Genomic DNA, 19,501 nt, shown 5'->3' with positions numbered 1-19,501 from the left:
TAAAACAAGTTTCATACTATCGACCATGGTCCTTCTCTCAGATGACATAATTCCCCCCACCAATGTTAATGCTTCTTTACAGCCCCTGCATTCATTTATAGTAGAACATAACCTGCCTTCCTCCATTTATAGTAGAACATACTCCTGCCTTCCTCCATTTATAGTAGAACATACTCCTGCCTTCCTCCATTTATAGTAGAACATACTCCTGCCTTCTGCTCTTGGCTGGGGATGAAATTCAGCAGAACTCATTCTCAGTGTAAACCTTTGGATTCAAGGCCATTGCTTGACATCTTTTAAACTGATTCTTGCTTTGTTCATCTATCACTGTTCATCACAGTGGATAGGAATAAATAATATTCTATATCCTGATATCTTCTTTCATACACACATACTATGATAGAACTTTAATGAATTTGTATCAAGGGAGATTATCCACCTAAAACGACACCACCCTAAAGGAAGCCCGGAGATACTGATGTTTGGTTCCTTAGTTCTTTGATTACACGTTTATTTTTTCCTGTTGCTTTTATGAATATTTTTATTATTTATTCGACATCTTGTTAAACTTGGTTTGATCATGTTCATCTCCTCTCCCTTCCCCCTTCTCCCTCCTTCCCTTCCTCATCTTTTCTTTTCTTTTCTTTTTTTTTTTTTTGTGACGCAGAGAAGACGGAATCCAGGCTTGGAACTTCTGCAGCGTCACTCACCAGGTCTGCAGGGACGTTGGCTCCCGGCACTGGAAATAACGTTTCCTGTAGAGGTTCGAGTGGCAATGACAACTTTACTCTCCTGAGCCCAGGGAGTACACAGGTGCCTCAAAACACACACACAGAGTCCTTGGACCTGCTTTGGATAAACCATGGACAAGGTCAAGAACAGAACATCAAACAGAGTTGAGCAGGTTCCGGTGGTAGAGGGGGATGAACACAGGGAAACTGCGCACCCCAGGAAAATAGAAACGTACATGAAAACAGTTCCAAGAGCAATGAAGAAGTTTGCAGATATTCCAGAAAAGAAAATGCCACATTCGCAATTCAATGAGTCCTTGGAGGAGGGGTCATTTGGTTTGGGCCCTCTAGTTTTCCCTTGTTTACAGCGTTTCAACAACATTAATTGCTTCTTGACTGCGTACTTTTTAGGGACCATGGCTCATGGTAAGTTGTAGGATCATGGTTGATCAGGCCAGAGGATTTATTGAGTTAGGCATAAGTATGACACACTGTGGGAAGGAGAGAGTGGATGACCTGTGATTCGTTTTCCAAATATGAATGAAAACCAGTTAACTCCAATGCTCTGCTGTTGTTTTCAGTCTTTGGCTCTCTACTTGGCAGCGAGGACTCCATACCGTGGGTTTCAACTTCAAAACTGATGGGAAAGTAGTGTTGAGTTACTGCATGTTAATGATCAGCTTAAGTTCCGGGCGGAATGCTCAGGAGATTAAGATATAATTGAAAACAGCATCACCATCACAAGTTTGAAAAACTCTTAAGAAACCAGATTTCTGCCTCTAGTTGGTTTCCTCGTTTTTGAATTGAGAAAGTTCAAGTTGTTCAGATCACAGGAAGAAACACTTGAGTGCTGTTGTCCATATGTTGTCTTCTCCTTCCTCTTCCTCTTTCTTCTGTTATATCATTTTAATTATAATTTTTACTAATAATTTTTGTGATAACTTGGAAACTACATTTGCCCACTGGCCTCCAGCTGGCATTCACACTTAGCTACTGGCAGTGAGACGCTGGGGCAGTCGGCATCAAAAGAGTAGGCAGAATCTTCTGTGATTTCTGATTTGGGTGGTGATTTTGGCAACAGGAGCAGCACTGAGTGGTTGGAGTTCTTGGAGGTAAAATAGGGACTAGACTTGCTATCAGCAACACTCATGAATGGTTCAGCAGCTCCGTGCTCCTGTGTCTGCTGGGGCAGTCGACCAGCAGGGATCAGTAGGTTCTCAGAGCTTTAGGAGCTTTAGGAGGACTATGGGTTCCTGGATCCCTGCAGTCCAAGGAGTGATTGAGGTAACTGGGCAACAGCGGTGATGGTTGTCTCAGGAATGGCAGGTGAACCTGCCACCTTGCAGACTCACCAGGAGTTTTAACTTTTAAGTATTTTCTGTTTCCCCTCCAAGAAATGAAATCTTTCTGCAGCTATCCCTTGTATCACATCATTTCCCCCCCTAGTATGACTGTTTTCCTTTTTAGAAGCTGCATAGTAATTGTACACACATAACGTTACATTTATTTATTTAAAGCTCTTTAGAGTGATTTGTTTCAGTGTATACATTAGTATTCTTTTTTTTTTAAGATTAAAATGCTCAGAAATGTTGAACTTCAAGCACAGCATCCTAGCTCTGGAACAAGGTTATACTTTGAAATCTAAGTTGGGTTTCAAATGACTTTGTCATTTCAATTAAAGAAATAAGTAAACACCCCTTATATTACTTATTAATTCTTCAAAATAGGAACATAAAACATTAATGCAGTGGTGTGGTGATTCAAATGTAATTATGTCTTAAGAGACTACCGATAGAGGTACTTAAACTAGCTTATCATATTAAGGTAACAATAATTCATTAAAGTTAATAAATTTATTATTATTTATAGGTTTACTCATTGACAGTATTATGAAATAAATGTAAACAGTATGAATATAATTTTTCTTTGAATGGTTATAATAGTAGCCTTTTTGCCTGCTCAAATGTATTGTACTGACTTTTGACCTCCTTTTGTTTTCTAGGTATGGTATTTGGTCTTGTTGATCAGAGTTTAAAAGTGTATGTGAGTGAATTGTCTCCGTCAAAGTTAGAGACATTAGCAATGGGTTCTGGTGATGACTTGGCTGCTTTCCTTGTATCATTGGTTGGTGCACACTATGGAGGTAGAGGTAACAGGGTAAGATGGATGGTAGCTGCCTGCTTTGTAACAGGACTGGCATCGATGGTTTTTGCTATTCCTTTCTTCAATTATGAAATTATAAAACTGGGCACAGTAACAGATGGTGAGATCTTTTTCTAATATACTTCCATGCGTTAGCAATATTTATTTAACTCTTTGGTTCAAGAAATTGAAAATAGTTTGATTTACATTTGTGTATCCTTTCTCTTATATGTGATTATGTAATAATCAGTAATATCTATATGGCTCTGATTTTTCTCTTGGAAAGAGATGAGTGTAGGAAGAAACATTGTGGGATAATTTATAAAGTTATTTTTTATATACAATTTTAAGGATGTTGCAAGTCTCTAGAGAAGTCTGGAAAGTCATTTTATTTTGTATCAGATACTTTAATTATTCTGTTTGTTTTATTTATGGAACAGATTCATACAGGTTCAAATACAGGGGTAACTAGAAAAGTGATCCTTTTCAAAAGTGTGTGCTAATCTCTGACTACCATTTGAATTTACAAAGATGGTGGCTTTGTGACATTGTTTAGTGTTGATTCCACAAGTTTTGCTATTCCTAGTAAATAAGTTCTACTTGAAATGTCCTTGGAGTATATGTACTTCTAACACTATTGTCTCAGATCCTTCCTTTAATGTACAGGCTTTTATTGGCATGTTAAGCTGGGTTTTAACAAGAAATGATGAATAAGCGGCATGTATCCATTTGCATTTGCATGTATATTAATGTTTTATTAATGCTTGTTTATGTTTTTAAGTTTATATGATACAAAATTTAAAGTAGTTAATATAAAGCACAACTATTTAAAAATAAAAATATTTATAAGCTATGTGACGAATACAAATGTAAGATGTGTATATTATACATGTCTTGAAAATGTCACTTACATTTATAGAACTGACATTGGCTTCAATGAGAAGATGACTAAATAAGATAATGAAAAGCAACTCCTTTGTTCTCTTAGCAGAATTCTGGTCAGGAATGGTAGAATTCTCAGGAACTTATCATAGTCAATATTAAAAATTCTAGTCAGTAATTAAGGGATGTACTACCCTTGTGGAAGACCTGAGTTTGGTTCCAGACACAGACATTATCCAGTTAGGTACCACAAATAACTACATCTCAAGGGGATCTATTCTTCTGGCCTGGCCTCTTACACACACACACACACACACACACACACACACACACACACACACACACACACACACATGTGTGTGTGTGTGTGCATGAAGTGGGGGAGAGGTGGATGGGGGAGGGAGAGGGAGGGAGAGGGAGATAGTCAGGTGGAGGAAGTGAGGAGGGGAAGAAGGAGAGAGAGAAAGGGAGGAGGAAGGGAGTCTCCATTTGTTTACCTATGCATCTTCCATTGTTGCTATGTCTCCTAATTTTCTTTTCTGCTCTCACCTTTTGGTGCTTTCTTGATTAGACACTAGGTTCATTTTCAGTACTGCTCTGACCCTCTTTAGTAGAGTCCACAGCTTTCTGTTTTCTATTTGTTACCTGTTCTATGTTGTATCTCTTACCAACATGTAGCGTATGTGTGACTCAACAAACATGTAGACATCATACTTCACAATATCTTGAACAATTCAATACAATTTTTCTCCCCAAAATTCTTATAAACATGCATTCTGCATTTTCACCTTTGTTTTCTAGAACTTCATACAAAGTGATCATGCAAATATTCTTCTTTGCAGGTATACTGAGCCCAGGTTTTTTGATGATACCCACCAATGGGTCATACTCAGAATGAAGGCAAACTTCTTTTCTATCATTATGACCAATGGATAATGAAAACCTGCTTTCTCTGGTTCTCCTAGTTGTTACTTCCCTTCATTTGCAGTTAGTTTTCTGTCTGCTAACATGTCACATCAAAATCTTCAAACCTCCTCTAATAAGTGTCCTCAGTTCTTTTATCCCGTTGTCCTGCTTGGAAACCTTGGGAATCAATCATGCATTTGCCACTTTCCCTATGCCAGCTGGTTGCTGCTGAGTCCTGTGATGAATCTTCTGCTGCCACTTAGAAGTGCTGCTCTCTTTACAAATGGATCTACTCATGTGAGAGTCATACTCCACAATCTATTGTAACCTTTGAAAAAACATAAGGTTTTTGTTTTGTTGTGTTTTGTTTTGTTTATTTCATTTTGTTTGTTTGCTCCTTGTTTGGTTTCAGGATGGTAGTGGTTTTGTTTTGTTTTGTTTACCAAACTCCTACATTGTCTTATGCTGAATGGAGGATATCAGCATTCAGGAAAATTGCCCTACTTTCCTAACACTGAAGTTTTCCATTAGCCTACACTTGGGTATCAGTATTCTTCTCTTCATTCCAGTGAAAACGAAGGAGCTGTCCTCTATTGAGCCTTCCATGTGCTTCTAGCTCATGCTTCCTTCCATTTGTCACCCCTTCTACAGCTGTTTGCAAGGTCTCCTTCTCTATCAGTGCTCACTAGTGATTACACACAAACAACTCATTCCACGTTTGAACGTTTGACCATGACTTGTTTTTCAGTATTGTATGTTTACTCCCTTTCTCCTTCCACCTTTCAAAGTCTCTTATGCCATGTCTTCACAAACCATCACATATTGTTCCTTCCCTTCAATCCTGCATACTTCCTCAGTTTTCACTCTTGTTTTAACATCTGCTTTGTATTTATCAGGGCTACAAGGTAATTAGTGGATGAAGGGGTGTTATATGCCATAACATTTAAATATTTTGGGTGTTCTGCATATGTGTTTACGTGCACACCATGTGCATGCTGATGCCTGGTTGTCAGTTTCCCTTGAATTGGAGATGCAGATGGGTTTGAGCTGCTATTTAGCTGCTGGAAACAGAATCCTGGTTCTCTGGGAGAACACCCAGATCTCTGAATTGCTGAGGGCCTCTCCATCTCCAAGTCCTTCTCGCTCTTTCTATAACCCGTTTAAACCTCATTTTCATACAAGACTATCTGAAAGACAACTTGATTTTCTATACATTTCTTTGGCCAACTTCAACATGACTTTTAACTAAAATGTTATAACAATAATTTTCTCAAGTCATTAATACACCTCATGTTATTTACTATAATTAAACCTTATGTGTTTTGAAATTAGACCTTTAATCCTCATTTGTAGTATTGAACACACCCTACTTCTTCATAGTTTCTCCTTTGGAGATTTCTATATATGCTACTTAGTTGTTAAGTTTCTTAAATCTTTAATTTCCTTAAAGGAGAGTAATTTATATTTTTAAGACTCAAAAAGTTTAGCCAGTTTACAGCTGAGAAATATGATCCTTATGACTAGGTGGACTAATAAGTTCAACTTTCTAGAACAATACAGAAGTGAATGAACTCAGGAGGTACTTTATGACTGTCATGAGCTTGTAATACTCTCTTGAGTCTTTTCAACATGGAGTCAAATTGACTTTTGAACATCATATGGTGTTAATCAGCTCAAAAAGTATTGCTAGAGATCTTGGAAAAATAATAATTTGACTACAGTTGTACTTTTTTTTTTTTTTTTATTTTTTTTTTAACTTGAGTATTTCTTATGTACATTTGGCAAACATCCCCTTCCCTCCCCCCCCTTCCTTATGGGTGTTCCCCTCCCCACCCCCCCCCCCTTTCCGCCCCCCCCCCCCCAGTCTAGTTCACTGGGGGGGTCAGTCTTAGCAGGACCCAGGGCTTCTCCTTCCACTGGTGCTCTTACTAGGATATTCATTGCTACCTATGAGGTCAGAGTCCAGGGTCAGTCCATGTATAGTCTTTAGGTAGTGGCTTAGTCCCTGGAAGCTCTGGTTGCTTGGCATTGTTGTACATATGGAGTCTCAAGCCCCTTCAAGCTCTTCCAGTTCATTCTCTGATTCCTTCAACGGGGGTCCCGTTCTCAGTTCAGTGGTTTGCTGCTGGCATTCGCCTCTGTATTTGCTGTATTCTGGCTGTGTCTCTCAGGTTCGATCTACATCCGGCTCCGGATGCTCTGCACTTCTTTACTTCATCCATCTTGTCTAATTGGATGGCTGTATATGTATAGGCCACATGTGGGGCAGGCTCTGAATGGGTGTTCCTTCTGTGTCTGTTTTAATCTTTGCCTCTCTATTCCCTACCAAGGGTATTCTTGTTCCCCTCTTAAAGAAGGAGTGAAGCATTCACATTTTGATCATCCGTCTTGAGTTTCATTTGTTCTAGGCCACTAGGGTAATTCAAGCATTTGGGCTAATAGCCACTTATCAGTGAGTGCATACCATGTATGTCTTTCTGTGATTGGGTTAGCTCACTCAGAATGATATTTTCCAGTTCCAACCATTTGCCTACGAATTTCATAAAGTCGTTGTTTTTGATAGCTGAGTAATATTCCATTGTGTAGATGTACCACATTTTCTGTATCCATTCCTCTGTTGAAGGGCATCTGGGTTCTTTCCAGCTTCTGGCTATTATAAATAAGGCTGCGATGAACATAGTGGAGCATGTGTCTTTTTTATATGTTGGGGCATCTTTTGGGTATATGCCCAAGAGAGGTATAGCTGGATCCTCAGGCAGTTCAATGTCCAATTTTCTGAGAAACCTCCAGACTGATTTCCAGAATGGTTGTACCAGTCTGCAACCCCACCAACAATGGAGGAGTGTTCCTCTTTCTCCACATCCTCGCCAGCATTTGCTGTCACCTGAGTTTTTGATCTTTAGCCATTCTCACTGGTGTGAGGTGAAATCTCAGGGTTGTTTTGATTTGCATTTCCTGATGACTAAAGATGTTGAACATTTCTTTAGGTGTTTCTCAGCCATTCGGCATTCCTCAGCTGTGAATTCTTTGTTTAGCTCTGAACCCCATTTTTAATAGGTTATTTGTCCCCTTGGTCTAACTTTTTGAGTTCTTTGTATATTTTGGATATAAGGCCTCTATCTGTTGTAGGATTGGTAAAGATCTTTTCCCAATCTGTTGGTTGCCGTTTTGTCCTGACCACAGTGTCCTTTGCCTTACAGAAGCTTTGTAGTTTTATGAGAGATCCCATTTGTCGATTCTTGATCTTAGAGCATAAGCCATTGGTGTTTTGTTCAGGAAATTTTTCCAGTGCCCATGTGTTCCAGATGCTTCCCTAGTTTTTCTTCTATTAGTTTGAGTGTGTCTGGTTTGATGTGGAGGTCCTTGATCCACTTGGACTTAAGCTTTGTACAGGGTGATAAGCATGGATCGATCTGCATTCTTCTACATGTTGACCTCCAGTTGAACCAGCACCATTTGCTGAAAATGCTATCTTTTTCCATTGGATGGATTTGGCTCCTTTGTCAAAAATCAAGTGACCATAGGTGTGGGGTTCATTTCTGGGTCTTCAATTCTATTCCATTGGTCTATCTGTCTGTCTCTGTACCAATACCATGCAGTTTTTATCACAATTGCTCTGTAATACTGCTTGAGTTCAGGGATAGCGATTCCCCCAGAAGTCCTTTTATTGTTGAGCATAAGTTTAGCTATCCTGGGTTTTTTGTTATTCCAGATGAATTTGCAAATTGTTCTGTCTAACTCTTTGAAGAATTGGATTGGTATTTTGATGGGGATTGCATTGAATCTGTAGATAAACTTTTTGGCAGAATGGCCATTTTTACTATATTAATCCTGCCAATCCATGAGCATGGGAGATCTTTCCATCTTCTGAGGTCTTCTTCAATTTCTTTCTTCAGAGTCTTGAAGTTCTTGTTGTACAAATCTTTTACTTGCTTGGTTAAAGTCACACCGAGGTACTTTATATTATTTGGGTCTATTATGAAGGGTGTCGTTTCCCTAATTTCTTTCTCGGCTTGTTTCTTTATTGAGAGTTTACATGTTGCAAAAGATAGAAAAGATTAAAGAAGTACCAACTATAATTACAGAAGATTCATACACAGGGCCGTTGAGATAGTTAACAGGAGCATCCTGACAGGAGTTTTAAAGGATAATTTGGATCATATACTCAGAGACATTAACCAGATAGATTAAAAGCATAGAATTAAGAAAGAGTGACTCTTATAGACTCAGCGATAAATGGGTTCTGCAAGGACCACACAACATTGCAGAAGATGAGGCAGAAGAATAAGTGAATTTGATGGGTAGAGGGTGTGAGAAGTAGTGTGAAACATTGAATTTGGGCATGAAGTGACCATTGTAGTCTTGAACTCATGGAAGCTGTGTCTGCACATCAGTTACCGATGACAGCATTTGTGAACAACTTACCATGGAGAGCAAATTAGCTCAACATGCATTTCTGTAGATGTATATATAGCTAGATGTTTCTCAGAGGGGATGGGGGAGTATAGTAAATCCCCTGGCAAGGTGAGAAGTTGAGGATGGCCCACCAATCTACAAATAACCTTTCTCCTGTCATCAAGTAAGCAAATCTAATGCAGCTCATTGAGTCATTAAAAGGCTATGAATGTAGAAAAGGGATCTACTTGAAAAGTGGAAGCCAATCAGTGGGAAACAGAGGCAGGGAGAAAGAGTGAAGATATAAAATCTATTGGAATTCATCATATACCTGTATGAAAATGTCATAAAACCCATGAAAGCAGAACATAACATTGAAAAAGCAAAAAGGAGTAATATGCTGCGTTAAGTCACAATTTCAGTGCATCCTCCCACTTTCCACTGAGTTATGTATTGATCCCCACAAACTGCACAAAATAACATTTCATTGGTGTAGTAGGTTATAACCTTCACTTTATTAGTTTCCTCAATAAAAATTTATGAGCATGTGTTACATTTCACCCAAGAATGTCATAATAGTTATCGTTTACTATTCCATGCCTAGTTCTGCCAATCTCCTAACATGTATAAATACACAAACCTTATAACCTTGTAAGAAAATTAAATAACCTGAGAACTAAATGATTTTAAGATAAAATGGGTAGTTGACCACTGAGAAACTATGGAAATCTTTATCATTTAATACCTGTCTTTATGACCCTATGTACACATAATTTTCTTGTTGCTGTGCAAAATGGTCAGAAACAAATTACCAGTAGGAAATATGTCTTCTTAAGTCATGGTTTCAGAGTGTTCCCTCCATGAATGCTAGTCTATGTTGACCGTCAGCTGTGGACAGGTAGAACACTGGGAATATGCAAAAGAAGTCAGTTGACCTCATCATTGAACAAATCAGAGTGAAGTCAGGAGCGAGACTTTAGAGAAGTATTTCATATACAAACCATAAATAATTATTTAATCCCAGGAGCAGTGTACATGTAATTTAATGATTGTTAAAGAAAGGACCATGGAATTAAACTCAGATAGTATACTAGCCAGGGCATTGCAAGTGCTTTTATTTTGGAGACAAATGTCAGAAGAACAGGATGCAACGTATTAGAAAATGAATGCAATGTGAATTATGCATGTGTAAACAGTATATGTATATAAGAATATCTGTATACATGTAATCCTCTGCATATAAGTAACTATCATTTCATAGTACGTGTATCTCCAATATCCCCACCCATTTTTTTAAAATGTGATATTTCTGCCTATAACATAATGAGGAATTGATTGTATGACTCTACTCAATCTGACTAGGACAACATGGTGTGGGCAGCAACAGGCAATTCATTGTACATGTAATTTTGAATTCAATTCTGTAAAATATATTTCTTTTCTTTCAAAAGTGTTGTGCATAGAAGGAAAAAAGACAACTAAAGTTTGTGAGCGAACTGTAATACCGCACAAATCAACATGTATTGCTTTCTTCAACTTCGGGCAGTTTCTCCATGGAATAGCAGGCATGCCATTTTATCTGCTTGCTTTCTCCTTTATTTTTGACCATGTTCCCACACACTCATCTGGATTATACCTAGGCAAGTTTTTTTTTAAATATGTGTGGTCCATTTGAATGCTTATCAGTTTTCTGTGTGGTTTAACTGATAGGTGTGTACTGTTGTCCAGGTGATGATACTGTACTAAGTAGTGATGACTTGGTTTCATGACTTCAGAATCACACCGATACATCTAATTATGACATCAGGTACACTAGTTAAATCATCTAAAGATGTCACTTACAGGAATAGGAAGTATAAGAATGTTTTAAGTGGCAAAATTTTTTTCTTTGTCCTCTGTCTTTCCCTGAGAGAGTGGGGAGGGGGATGGCGGGTCAAGGAAAGATTAAATAGAGGGGTTGCAGGGGGGAGGGTTGGAAAGTTGCACACAATATCATCTCTTTCACTCACAATGTCTTAAATAAACTCTTTCCTGCATTAAATAAGCATTGCTTCAATCTCAAATAATCTCTCTGGTAACCAGTAATAGATTCTGATCCTGGTAGGCAAGGATGAAGAATTTTCACAGACATATGCGATATCATTTTTTCCTTTTTATTAGTTATTTTATTGTTTACATTTCAAATGATATTCCCCTTCCTGGTTTATCCTCCACAAATCCACCATCCCATTCCCCATATCACCCCCCTCCAGTCCTATGTGGGTTCTCCTCTACCTACTCCTGCCTCACCTGATTCGCATCCCCCTACACAGGGGCATAGACACTCCAGCCCCTCCTAATGATATCAAATATGACTATCCTCTGCTGCATATGTATCTGAAATCATGGCCCCCTTAATGTATACTCTTTGTTTGGTGGTTTAGTCGCTGGGAGCTCCGGGTGGTCCAGGTAGTAGATAACGTTTTACTTATGGGGTTCTGATGGCCACCAGCTCCTTCCATCCTTCCCCTAGCTCTTCCATTGGGTTACTTGGGCTCAGCCCAATGGATTGCTATGAGTATTTGCATCTGTATTGGTCAGGGGCTGGTAGAACCTGTCAGGGAACAGTCATATCAGGCTCCTTTCAGCAAGTGCTTCATGGCATCAGCAATAGTGTAGGGGTTTGGTGTCTACAAATGAGATGGATCCCTAGGTAGGGCAGTCACTGGACTCTTTATTTTTTGTCTCTGTCTTTTCCTTTGGATGTGAACATTTCTGGGTTATAAATTTTGAGCTGAGTGGTAGCTCCATCCTTCAAATGGGGCCCATGCCGGTCTACTGGAGTTGATCTCTACAGGTTGTATTATTACCCTTTGTTGAGTATTTATGATAAACACATCACCATTGGGTCCTGGAAGCCTCTCACATCCCTGGAGACTGTGTGTTTCTAGTAGCTACCCTACAGTCCCCTATCCTCCAGTGCTATACATTTCTATTCAAGTTCTTAACCCTGTGTATTTCTCTCTCGTCCCTTCTAATACCTAATCTGCACCCCCTTTCCCTCCCCTTTCTTTCCCTTCTAGGTCCCTCCTTCCCTCTACCTCCTGTGTCTATTTTGCTCACATTTCTTTATAAGATTGAAGCATCTACATTTTGATATTCCTTCTTTGGAAGCAACACATGGTTTATGGGTTGTATTGTGGGTATTCTGAGTTTTTGGGCTAAAACATACTTTTCTGTAAGTACAACCTATGTGTGTTCTTTTGTGTCTGGGTTATCTCACTCAGGATAATATTTTTTTTCAGTTTGTCACAGAAGTTAATCTATTTTTATTCACAATTCACTGCATTAGAACTAGAAATTGGTATATCCAGTATAATCAGTAAGTGATTGCTGTATAAATATATACTATGACAATCCTATCTATCTATCTATCTATCTATCTATCTATCTATCTATCTATCTATCTATCTATCTATCTATCTATCTATCTATCTATCCAATCCAGAATTAATTCCTCTCTTGGTCCACCCTCTCATTGTTCATATCCCAACACCTCTCTGCCCACCCCCCTGTCTCCATGATGATAAACCACCCCACCCATCTCACCAGACCTCTAAACTCCTTGGGGCCTCCAGGCTCTTGAGGCATCTTCTCTGACTGAACCCAGCAGATCTCTGTTGTATATGTTTTGGAGGCTCCGTGTCTGAGAGATCGCAGGGGTCCAGTTAATTGAGACTGCTGGTCCTCTTACAGAGTTGCCCTCCTCCTCAGCTTCTTCTAGCTTTTCCTTAATTGGGTGCAAATATCTGTATCTGACTTTTTCAGCTGCTTGTTGGGTCTTTAAGAGGGCAGTTATGATAGGCATCTTTTTTCTTAATCTTTATTAACTTGAGTATTTCTTATTTACATTTCAATTGTTATTCCCCTTCCGGTTTCTGGGCCAACATCCCCCTAACCCCTCCCCCTCCCCTTCTATCTTGGCTTCCCCTCCCCATCCTTTCCCCATTACCACCCTCCCCACAACAATCACGTTCACTAGGTGTTCAGTCTTGGCAGGACCAAGGGCTTCCCCTTCCACTGGTGCTCTTACTAGGCTATTCATTGCTACCTATGAGGTTGGAGCCCACGGTCAGTCCATGAATAGTCTTTGGGTAGTGGCTTAGTCCCTGGAAGCTCTGGTTGGTTGGCATTGTTGTTCATATGTGGTCTCAAGCCCCTTCAAGCTCTTCCAGTCATTTCTAAGATTCTTTCAACGAGGGTCCCATTCTCAGTTCAGTGGTTTGCTGCTGGCATTCGCCTATGTATTTGCTGTATTCTGGCTGTGTCTCTCAGGAGAGATCTACATCCAGTTCCTGTCGGCCTGCACTTCTTTGCTTCATCCATCTGATCTAGTTTGGTGGCTGTATATGTATGGGCCACATGTGGGGCAGGCTCTGAATGGGTGTTCCTTCTGCCTCTGTTCTAAACTTTACCTCCCTATTCCCTCCCAAGGGTATTCTTGTCCCCCTTTTAAAGAAGGAGTGAAGCATTCGCAATTTGGTCATCCTTCTTGAGTTTCATGTGTTCTGTGCATCTAGGGCAATTCAAGCATTTGGGCTAATAGCCACTTATCAATGAGTGATAGGCATCTTTTTTGTGAGCACTCCACAGCCTAAGTAATAGTGTCAGACCTTGGGTACTTTCCTTGAGCTGGACCCTACTTTGGGCCTGTCACTGGACTTCCTTTTCCCCAGGCTCTTCTCCATATCCATTCCTACAGGTCTTTCAGACAGGAACAATTATGGGTCAGAGTTTTGACTTTGGGATAGCATCCCCATCCATCACTTGATGCCCTGTCTTTTGCTGGAGATGGGCTCTACAAGTTCCCTCTTCTCACTGTAGGGCAATTCATCTAGGATCCCTCTCTTTGATTCCTGAGAGTCTCTCACTTCCCATGTGTCTGGTACATTCTGGAGGGTCATCACAACCTCCTACTTCCTGAGGTCACCTGTTTCCATTCTTTCTGCTGGCCCTCAGGGTTTCTGCCCTTTTCCCCCACCCAATACTAGATCATATTCCCCTCTCCCACCATCTCATTTTTTCCCCAGATCCCTCCCTCCCTCCTTTTGTTTGCTTTCTTCTTCCTCCCAAGTGGGTCTGAGGTGTCCTCACTTAGGCCCTTCAGCTTGTTGAACTTGTTGAGTTCTGTGAACTGTATCTTGGGTATTCTTTAATTTTCAGTGGACCAATATCCACTAATTAATGAGTGCAGACTGTGCATGTCCTTTTATTTGTCTGAGTTATCTTGCTTAGAATGATATTTTCTAGTTGCCTGCAAAACTTAGGATGTTCTTGTTCTAAATAGCTGAGTAATATTTTATTGTGTAAATGAACCACATTTTCTGCATCCATTCTTCTGTTGTGGGATGTTTCAGGTTTTTCCAGCTTCTGGCTTTCACAAATAAGGCCACTATGATCATAGTGGAACACTTGACCCTGAGGTATGATGGGGCATCTTTAGGGTATATGCACCATCTTAAGGGTTTTTTAGGTAGAGCTATTTTTAATTTTCTGATAACCCTGTAAATTGATTTCCCAAGTGATCATACCAGTTTACAATCCCACCAGCAATGGAGGAGTGTTCCTCTTTCTCCACATCCTTGACAACATGTGTTGTCACCTGAGGTTTTGATCTTAGCCATTCTTATTGGTATAAGGTATATTCTCAGGGTCGTTTTGATCTGCATTTATCTGATCACTAAGGACTTTGAACATTTCTTTAGGTTCTTCTCAGCCATTAGAGATTCCTCTGTTGTGAATTCTTGGTTGAGTTCTATAACCCATTTTTTGATTAGGTTGTTTGGTTTTTTGGTGATTAGCTTCTTGATTTCTTTATATATTTTGAACAAAATAGTCCTCTATGAGATGTGGGGTAAGTAAAGTTTTTTTCCCACTCTCTAGGTTGCCTATTTACCTTTTTGACTATGTTCTTTGCCTTACAGAAGTTTTCCAGTTTTCTGAGGTCCCATTTAACAATCTTTGATCTTACAGTATAAGTCATTGGAGTTCTGTTTAGGAAATTTTCGTCTGTGCCAATGAGTTCAAGGTTCTTTTCTACTTTGTCTTCTATTAGATTCAGAGTATCTGGTATTATGTTGAGGTTCTTGATCCTCTTGGACATTAGCTTTGTGCAAGGTGACAAATATGGGTTTATTTTCATTTTTATACATACAGACAAGTTGGGCAAGCACCATTTATTGAATATGCTTTCTTTTTTAATCTTTTATTAGATATATACTCTATACATACATTTCAAATGGTATTCCCCTTCCTGGTTTCCAGTCCATAAAACCCCATTCCCTCCACTCCCCCTCCCCCATACGGGTATTCTCCCTATACATCCCCCTTATTGACCCCTCCTTATTCTCTGCACTGGAGGTTCAACCTTGGCAGGACCAAGGACTTCCCCTTCCCCTGGTGCCCCAACAAGGCTGTTCTCTGCTACATATGCAGTTGGAGCCCAGGGTCAGTCCATGTATAGTCTTTCAGTAGTGGTTTAGTCCCCGGAAGCTCTGGTTGGTTGGCATTGTTGTTCTTATGGGGTTGTGAGCTCCTTCAACTTTCAGTCCTTCCTCTAATTCCCCTCAAGGGAGTCCTGTTCACTGTTCAGTGGTTTGCTGCTAGCATTGACCTCTGTATTGGATATGTCTCTCAGGAGAGATCTCTAGCCACATGCATCACTCTTATCTGGTGGCTGTATATATATGGGCCACATGTGGGGCAGGCTCTGAATAGACATTCCTTGAGTTGCTGCTCTAAACTTTGCTTCCATATCCCCTCCTATGGATACTCCCCCCTTTTAAGAAGGAGTGGGAGAATCCACATTTTGGTCATCCTTTTACTTGAGCTTCCTATGGTCTGTGGATTGCGTCTTGGGTAATTTGAGCTTTTTGGCTAGTATCCATTTATCAATGTGTGCATACCAAGTGTGTTTTTCTGTGATTGAGTTACCTCACTCAGGATCTTCATGATAAATTTTTGTCTTCTTTGTCAAGGATCAAGTGTGTGAAAATGTGTGACTTTATTTCTCAGTCTTCAATTCTATTCTACTGATCAACCTCTCTGTCTCTGTACCAGTATCATACAGGTTTTTATTTTTTATTTATTTTATTATTATTTTTTTATTACTAATGCTCTGGAGTAGAACTTGAAGTCATTGATGGTGATTCCCCCAGCCATTGTTTTATTGTTAAGGATGGCTTTCGCTATTCTGTTTTTTTTTTCTTTCTAGATGGATTTGAGACTTGTTCTTTCCATGCTTTGAAGAATTGTGTTGAAATTTTCATGGGGATTGCAGATTGCCTTAATAGGATGGCCATTTTTACAATGTTAATTCTGCCAATCCATGAGCATGGGAGACCTCTCCATTTTCTGAGATCTTCAATTTCTTTCTTGAGAGTCTTGAGGTTATTGTCACACAGATCTTCCACCTTGTTAGGTTAGAGTTACCCCAAGATATTTTATATTATTAGTGGCAATTGTCAAGGGTGTCATTTCCCTAGTTTCTTTCTCAGCCTGTTTATCATTTGTGTAAAGGAAGGCTACTGATTTTTTAGAGTCAACTTTTTATTCAGCCACATTTCTGAAGTTTTTATCACCCCAAAATTTCTCTGGTAGAATTTCTGTGGTCGATTTTGTGTGCTATCATATCATCTGCAAATATTGATATGTTTATTTCTACTTTCCCAATTTGTATCGCTTTGATCACTGTTGTCTTGTTTTTCTAGCTAGAATTTCAAGTACTATTTTGAATAAGTTTAGGTAGAGTGGGAATTCTTGTCTTTTCCTGGCTATTTTGGGATTGCTTCAATATCTCTCCATTTAATTTGACATTGGCTGTTGGATTGCAGTAACTTGCTTTTATTATGTTTAGTTTTGGGCCTTGAATTCCCAATCTCTGCAATCCTTTTAACAATAAGTGGTGTTGTATTTTGTCAAATGCTTTTTCTGCATCTAAGGAGGTGATCATATGATTTTTTTTCTATTTCCCTTTTCTTTTTGATAAGACAGATATAAAACCATAACACTATTGTTAGATAAAAGTTGTCTATAATCTTGTGTCATAACATGACTAGGTCTTTTTAAATAGTTTTTAAATTCTATTTGATATTTTATGTATTTGCATTTCAAATGTTAACTCTTTTCCCCCTCCCATCACCCCTTCTCCCTACCCCGACTTCCATGAAGATGCTCCGACTCCCATGTACGCACTCCTGCCTCAGTGCTCTGGTGAAATAATCCTTCACAGGACCAAGGACATTTCCTTCTATTGATGCCAGACAAGCTCTGCTACATATGTGGCTGTAGCCATGGATCCCTCCATGTATACTCATTTGTTGGTGATTAATACCTGGGAGCACTGGAAGAGGGTGGGTCTGGTTGGTTGATATTGTTGTTCTTCCTATGGGATTGAAAACCCCTTCAGGTCCTTCAGTCCTTTCTCTAATTCCTCCATTGCAGTCCCTGTGCTCAGTCTGATGGTAAGTTGCAAGCATCCTCATCTGTATCATTAAGGCTTTAGCAGAGCCTTTCAGGAAACATCCATATCAGGCTCCTGTCAGCAAGCACTTCTGGCATCAGTAATAGTGATTGAGTTTGGTGGCTGCATATGGTATGTATCCCAAGGTCAGGCAGTCTCTGGATGACCTTTATTTCAGTCCCTGCTCCACTCTTTGTAAATGTATTTCCTCCTGTGAGTATTTTATTCTTTCCTCTTACAAGGACTGTTGTATCCACATTTTGGTCTTGTTTCTTCTTGAGCTTCATATAGTTTGTGAATTGTTTCATGGGTATTCTAAACTTTTGAGCTAATGTCCATTTACAAGTGAGTACATACCATGTGTGTTCTTTTGTGACTGGGTTACCTTACTCAGGATATGTTCTAGTTCTGTCCATTTGCATATGAATTTCATGAAGTCATTGTTTTTAATAGCTGAGTATTACTCCATTGTATAAATGTACCAAGATTTCTGTATCCATTCCTCTTTTGAAGGACATCTGGGTTCTTTCTAGCTTCTGCCTATTATAAATAAGGCTGCTTATTATACACATGCTTATATACACATAGTGGAGCATGTGTCCATGTTATATGTGAGCATATATATATATATATATATATATATATATATATATATATATATATATATTATTGGAGCATCTTTTAGGTATATGCCCAGGAGTGATGTAGCTGGGTCCTGAGGTATTACTATGTCTAATTTTCTGAGGAACCATAAGACTGACTGATATATGCATAGTAGTTGTACCAGCTTGCAATCCCACCAACAATGCAGGAGTGTTCGTCTTTCTCCACATCCTCACCAGTTTCTGCTGCCACCTGAGTTTTTTTATCTTAGTCATTCTGACTGATGTGAGGGGTAATCTCAGGGTTGTTTTGATTTGCATTTCCCTGATGATTAATGATGTTGAACATTTCTTTAGGTGGTTCTAGGTCCTTTTATATTCCTCAATTGAGAAATCTATTTTTTTGGTCCTTACCCCAGTTTTAATAAGGTTATATTATTCTCTGCAGTCTAAATTCTTGAGTTCTTTGTATATATTGGATATTACCCCTCTACTGGATGAAGGATTAGTAAAGATCTTTTCCCAATCTATTGGTTGCCACTTTATTGACAGTGTCCTTTGCCTTGAGAAACTTTGCAATTTTAAAAGGCTCCCTTTGTTCATTCTTGATCTTAGAGCATAAGCCATTGTTGTTCTGTTCAGGAAATTTCCCCCTTTTCTTATATGTTCGAGGCTCTTCCCCATGTTTTCATCTATTAGCTTCGTTGTATCACTTTATTTGGAGGTCTTTAATCCACTTGGACTTGAGCTTTGTACAAGGAAATAAGCATGGGTCAATTTGCATTTTTCTACATGCTGACATCCAGTTGAACCAGCACCATTTGTTGAAAATGCTGTCTTTTTTCAGTTGGATGGTTTTAGCTCCTTTGTCAATAATCAATTGACCATAGGTTTCCCCTGATCTACCTGCCTATTTCTATAATAATACCATACAGTTCATATTACCATTGCTCTGTAATACTGCTTCAGGTGAGGGATGGTGATTCCCTCAGAAGTTCTTTTATTGTTGAGAATAGTTTCCAGTATCTTTGTTTTTTTTGTTATTCCAAATGAATTTGCAAATTGCTTTTTCTAATTCTACGGAGAGCTGAGTTGGGATTTTGTTGGTGATTGAATTGAATCTGTAGACTGCTTTCAGCAAGATGGCCATTTTTATTATATTTTGTAAAATTTTTTATTAGATTTATTTCTTTACTTACATTTCAAATGTTATTCCCCTTCCTGGTTTCCTGTCCATTAAGCCCCCATCCCTTCCCCCCGTATCCCCCATAAGGTATTCCCCCTGTACATCCCACTTATCACCTTATTTCAGTATTGAAAGAGCTGAAGGGGCTTGCAACCCT

General features: G+C 39.2%; 1 protein-coding gene across 1 annotated transcript in view; it reads left to right on the top strand.

Moving 5' to 3' along the window:
* The first annotated feature begins 862 nt into the window (after positions 1-862).
* Positions 863-19,501, top strand: part of Slco6a1 (solute carrier organic anion transporter family member 6A1) — a 97,234-nt gene continuing 78,595 nt past the window's right edge. Inside the window, exons 1-3 of the mRNA XM_032899783.1 lie at positions 863-1,157; positions 2,734-2,994; positions 10,508-10,621. Coding sequence (XP_032755674.1) covers positions 863-1,157; positions 2,734-2,994; positions 10,508-10,621 — 670 coding nt within the window. The remainder of the gene's footprint in view (positions 1,158-2,733; positions 2,995-10,507; positions 10,622-19,501) is intronic.

The sequence above is a fragment of the Rattus rattus genome, chromosome 4, assembly GCF_011064425.1.
Source record: "Rattus rattus isolate New Zealand chromosome 4, Rrattus_CSIRO_v1, whole genome shotgun sequence".
NCBI lineage: Eukaryota > Metazoa > Chordata > Mammalia > Rodentia > Muridae > Rattus > Rattus rattus.
This window is presented reverse-complemented; position numbering and strand designations above follow the sequence as displayed.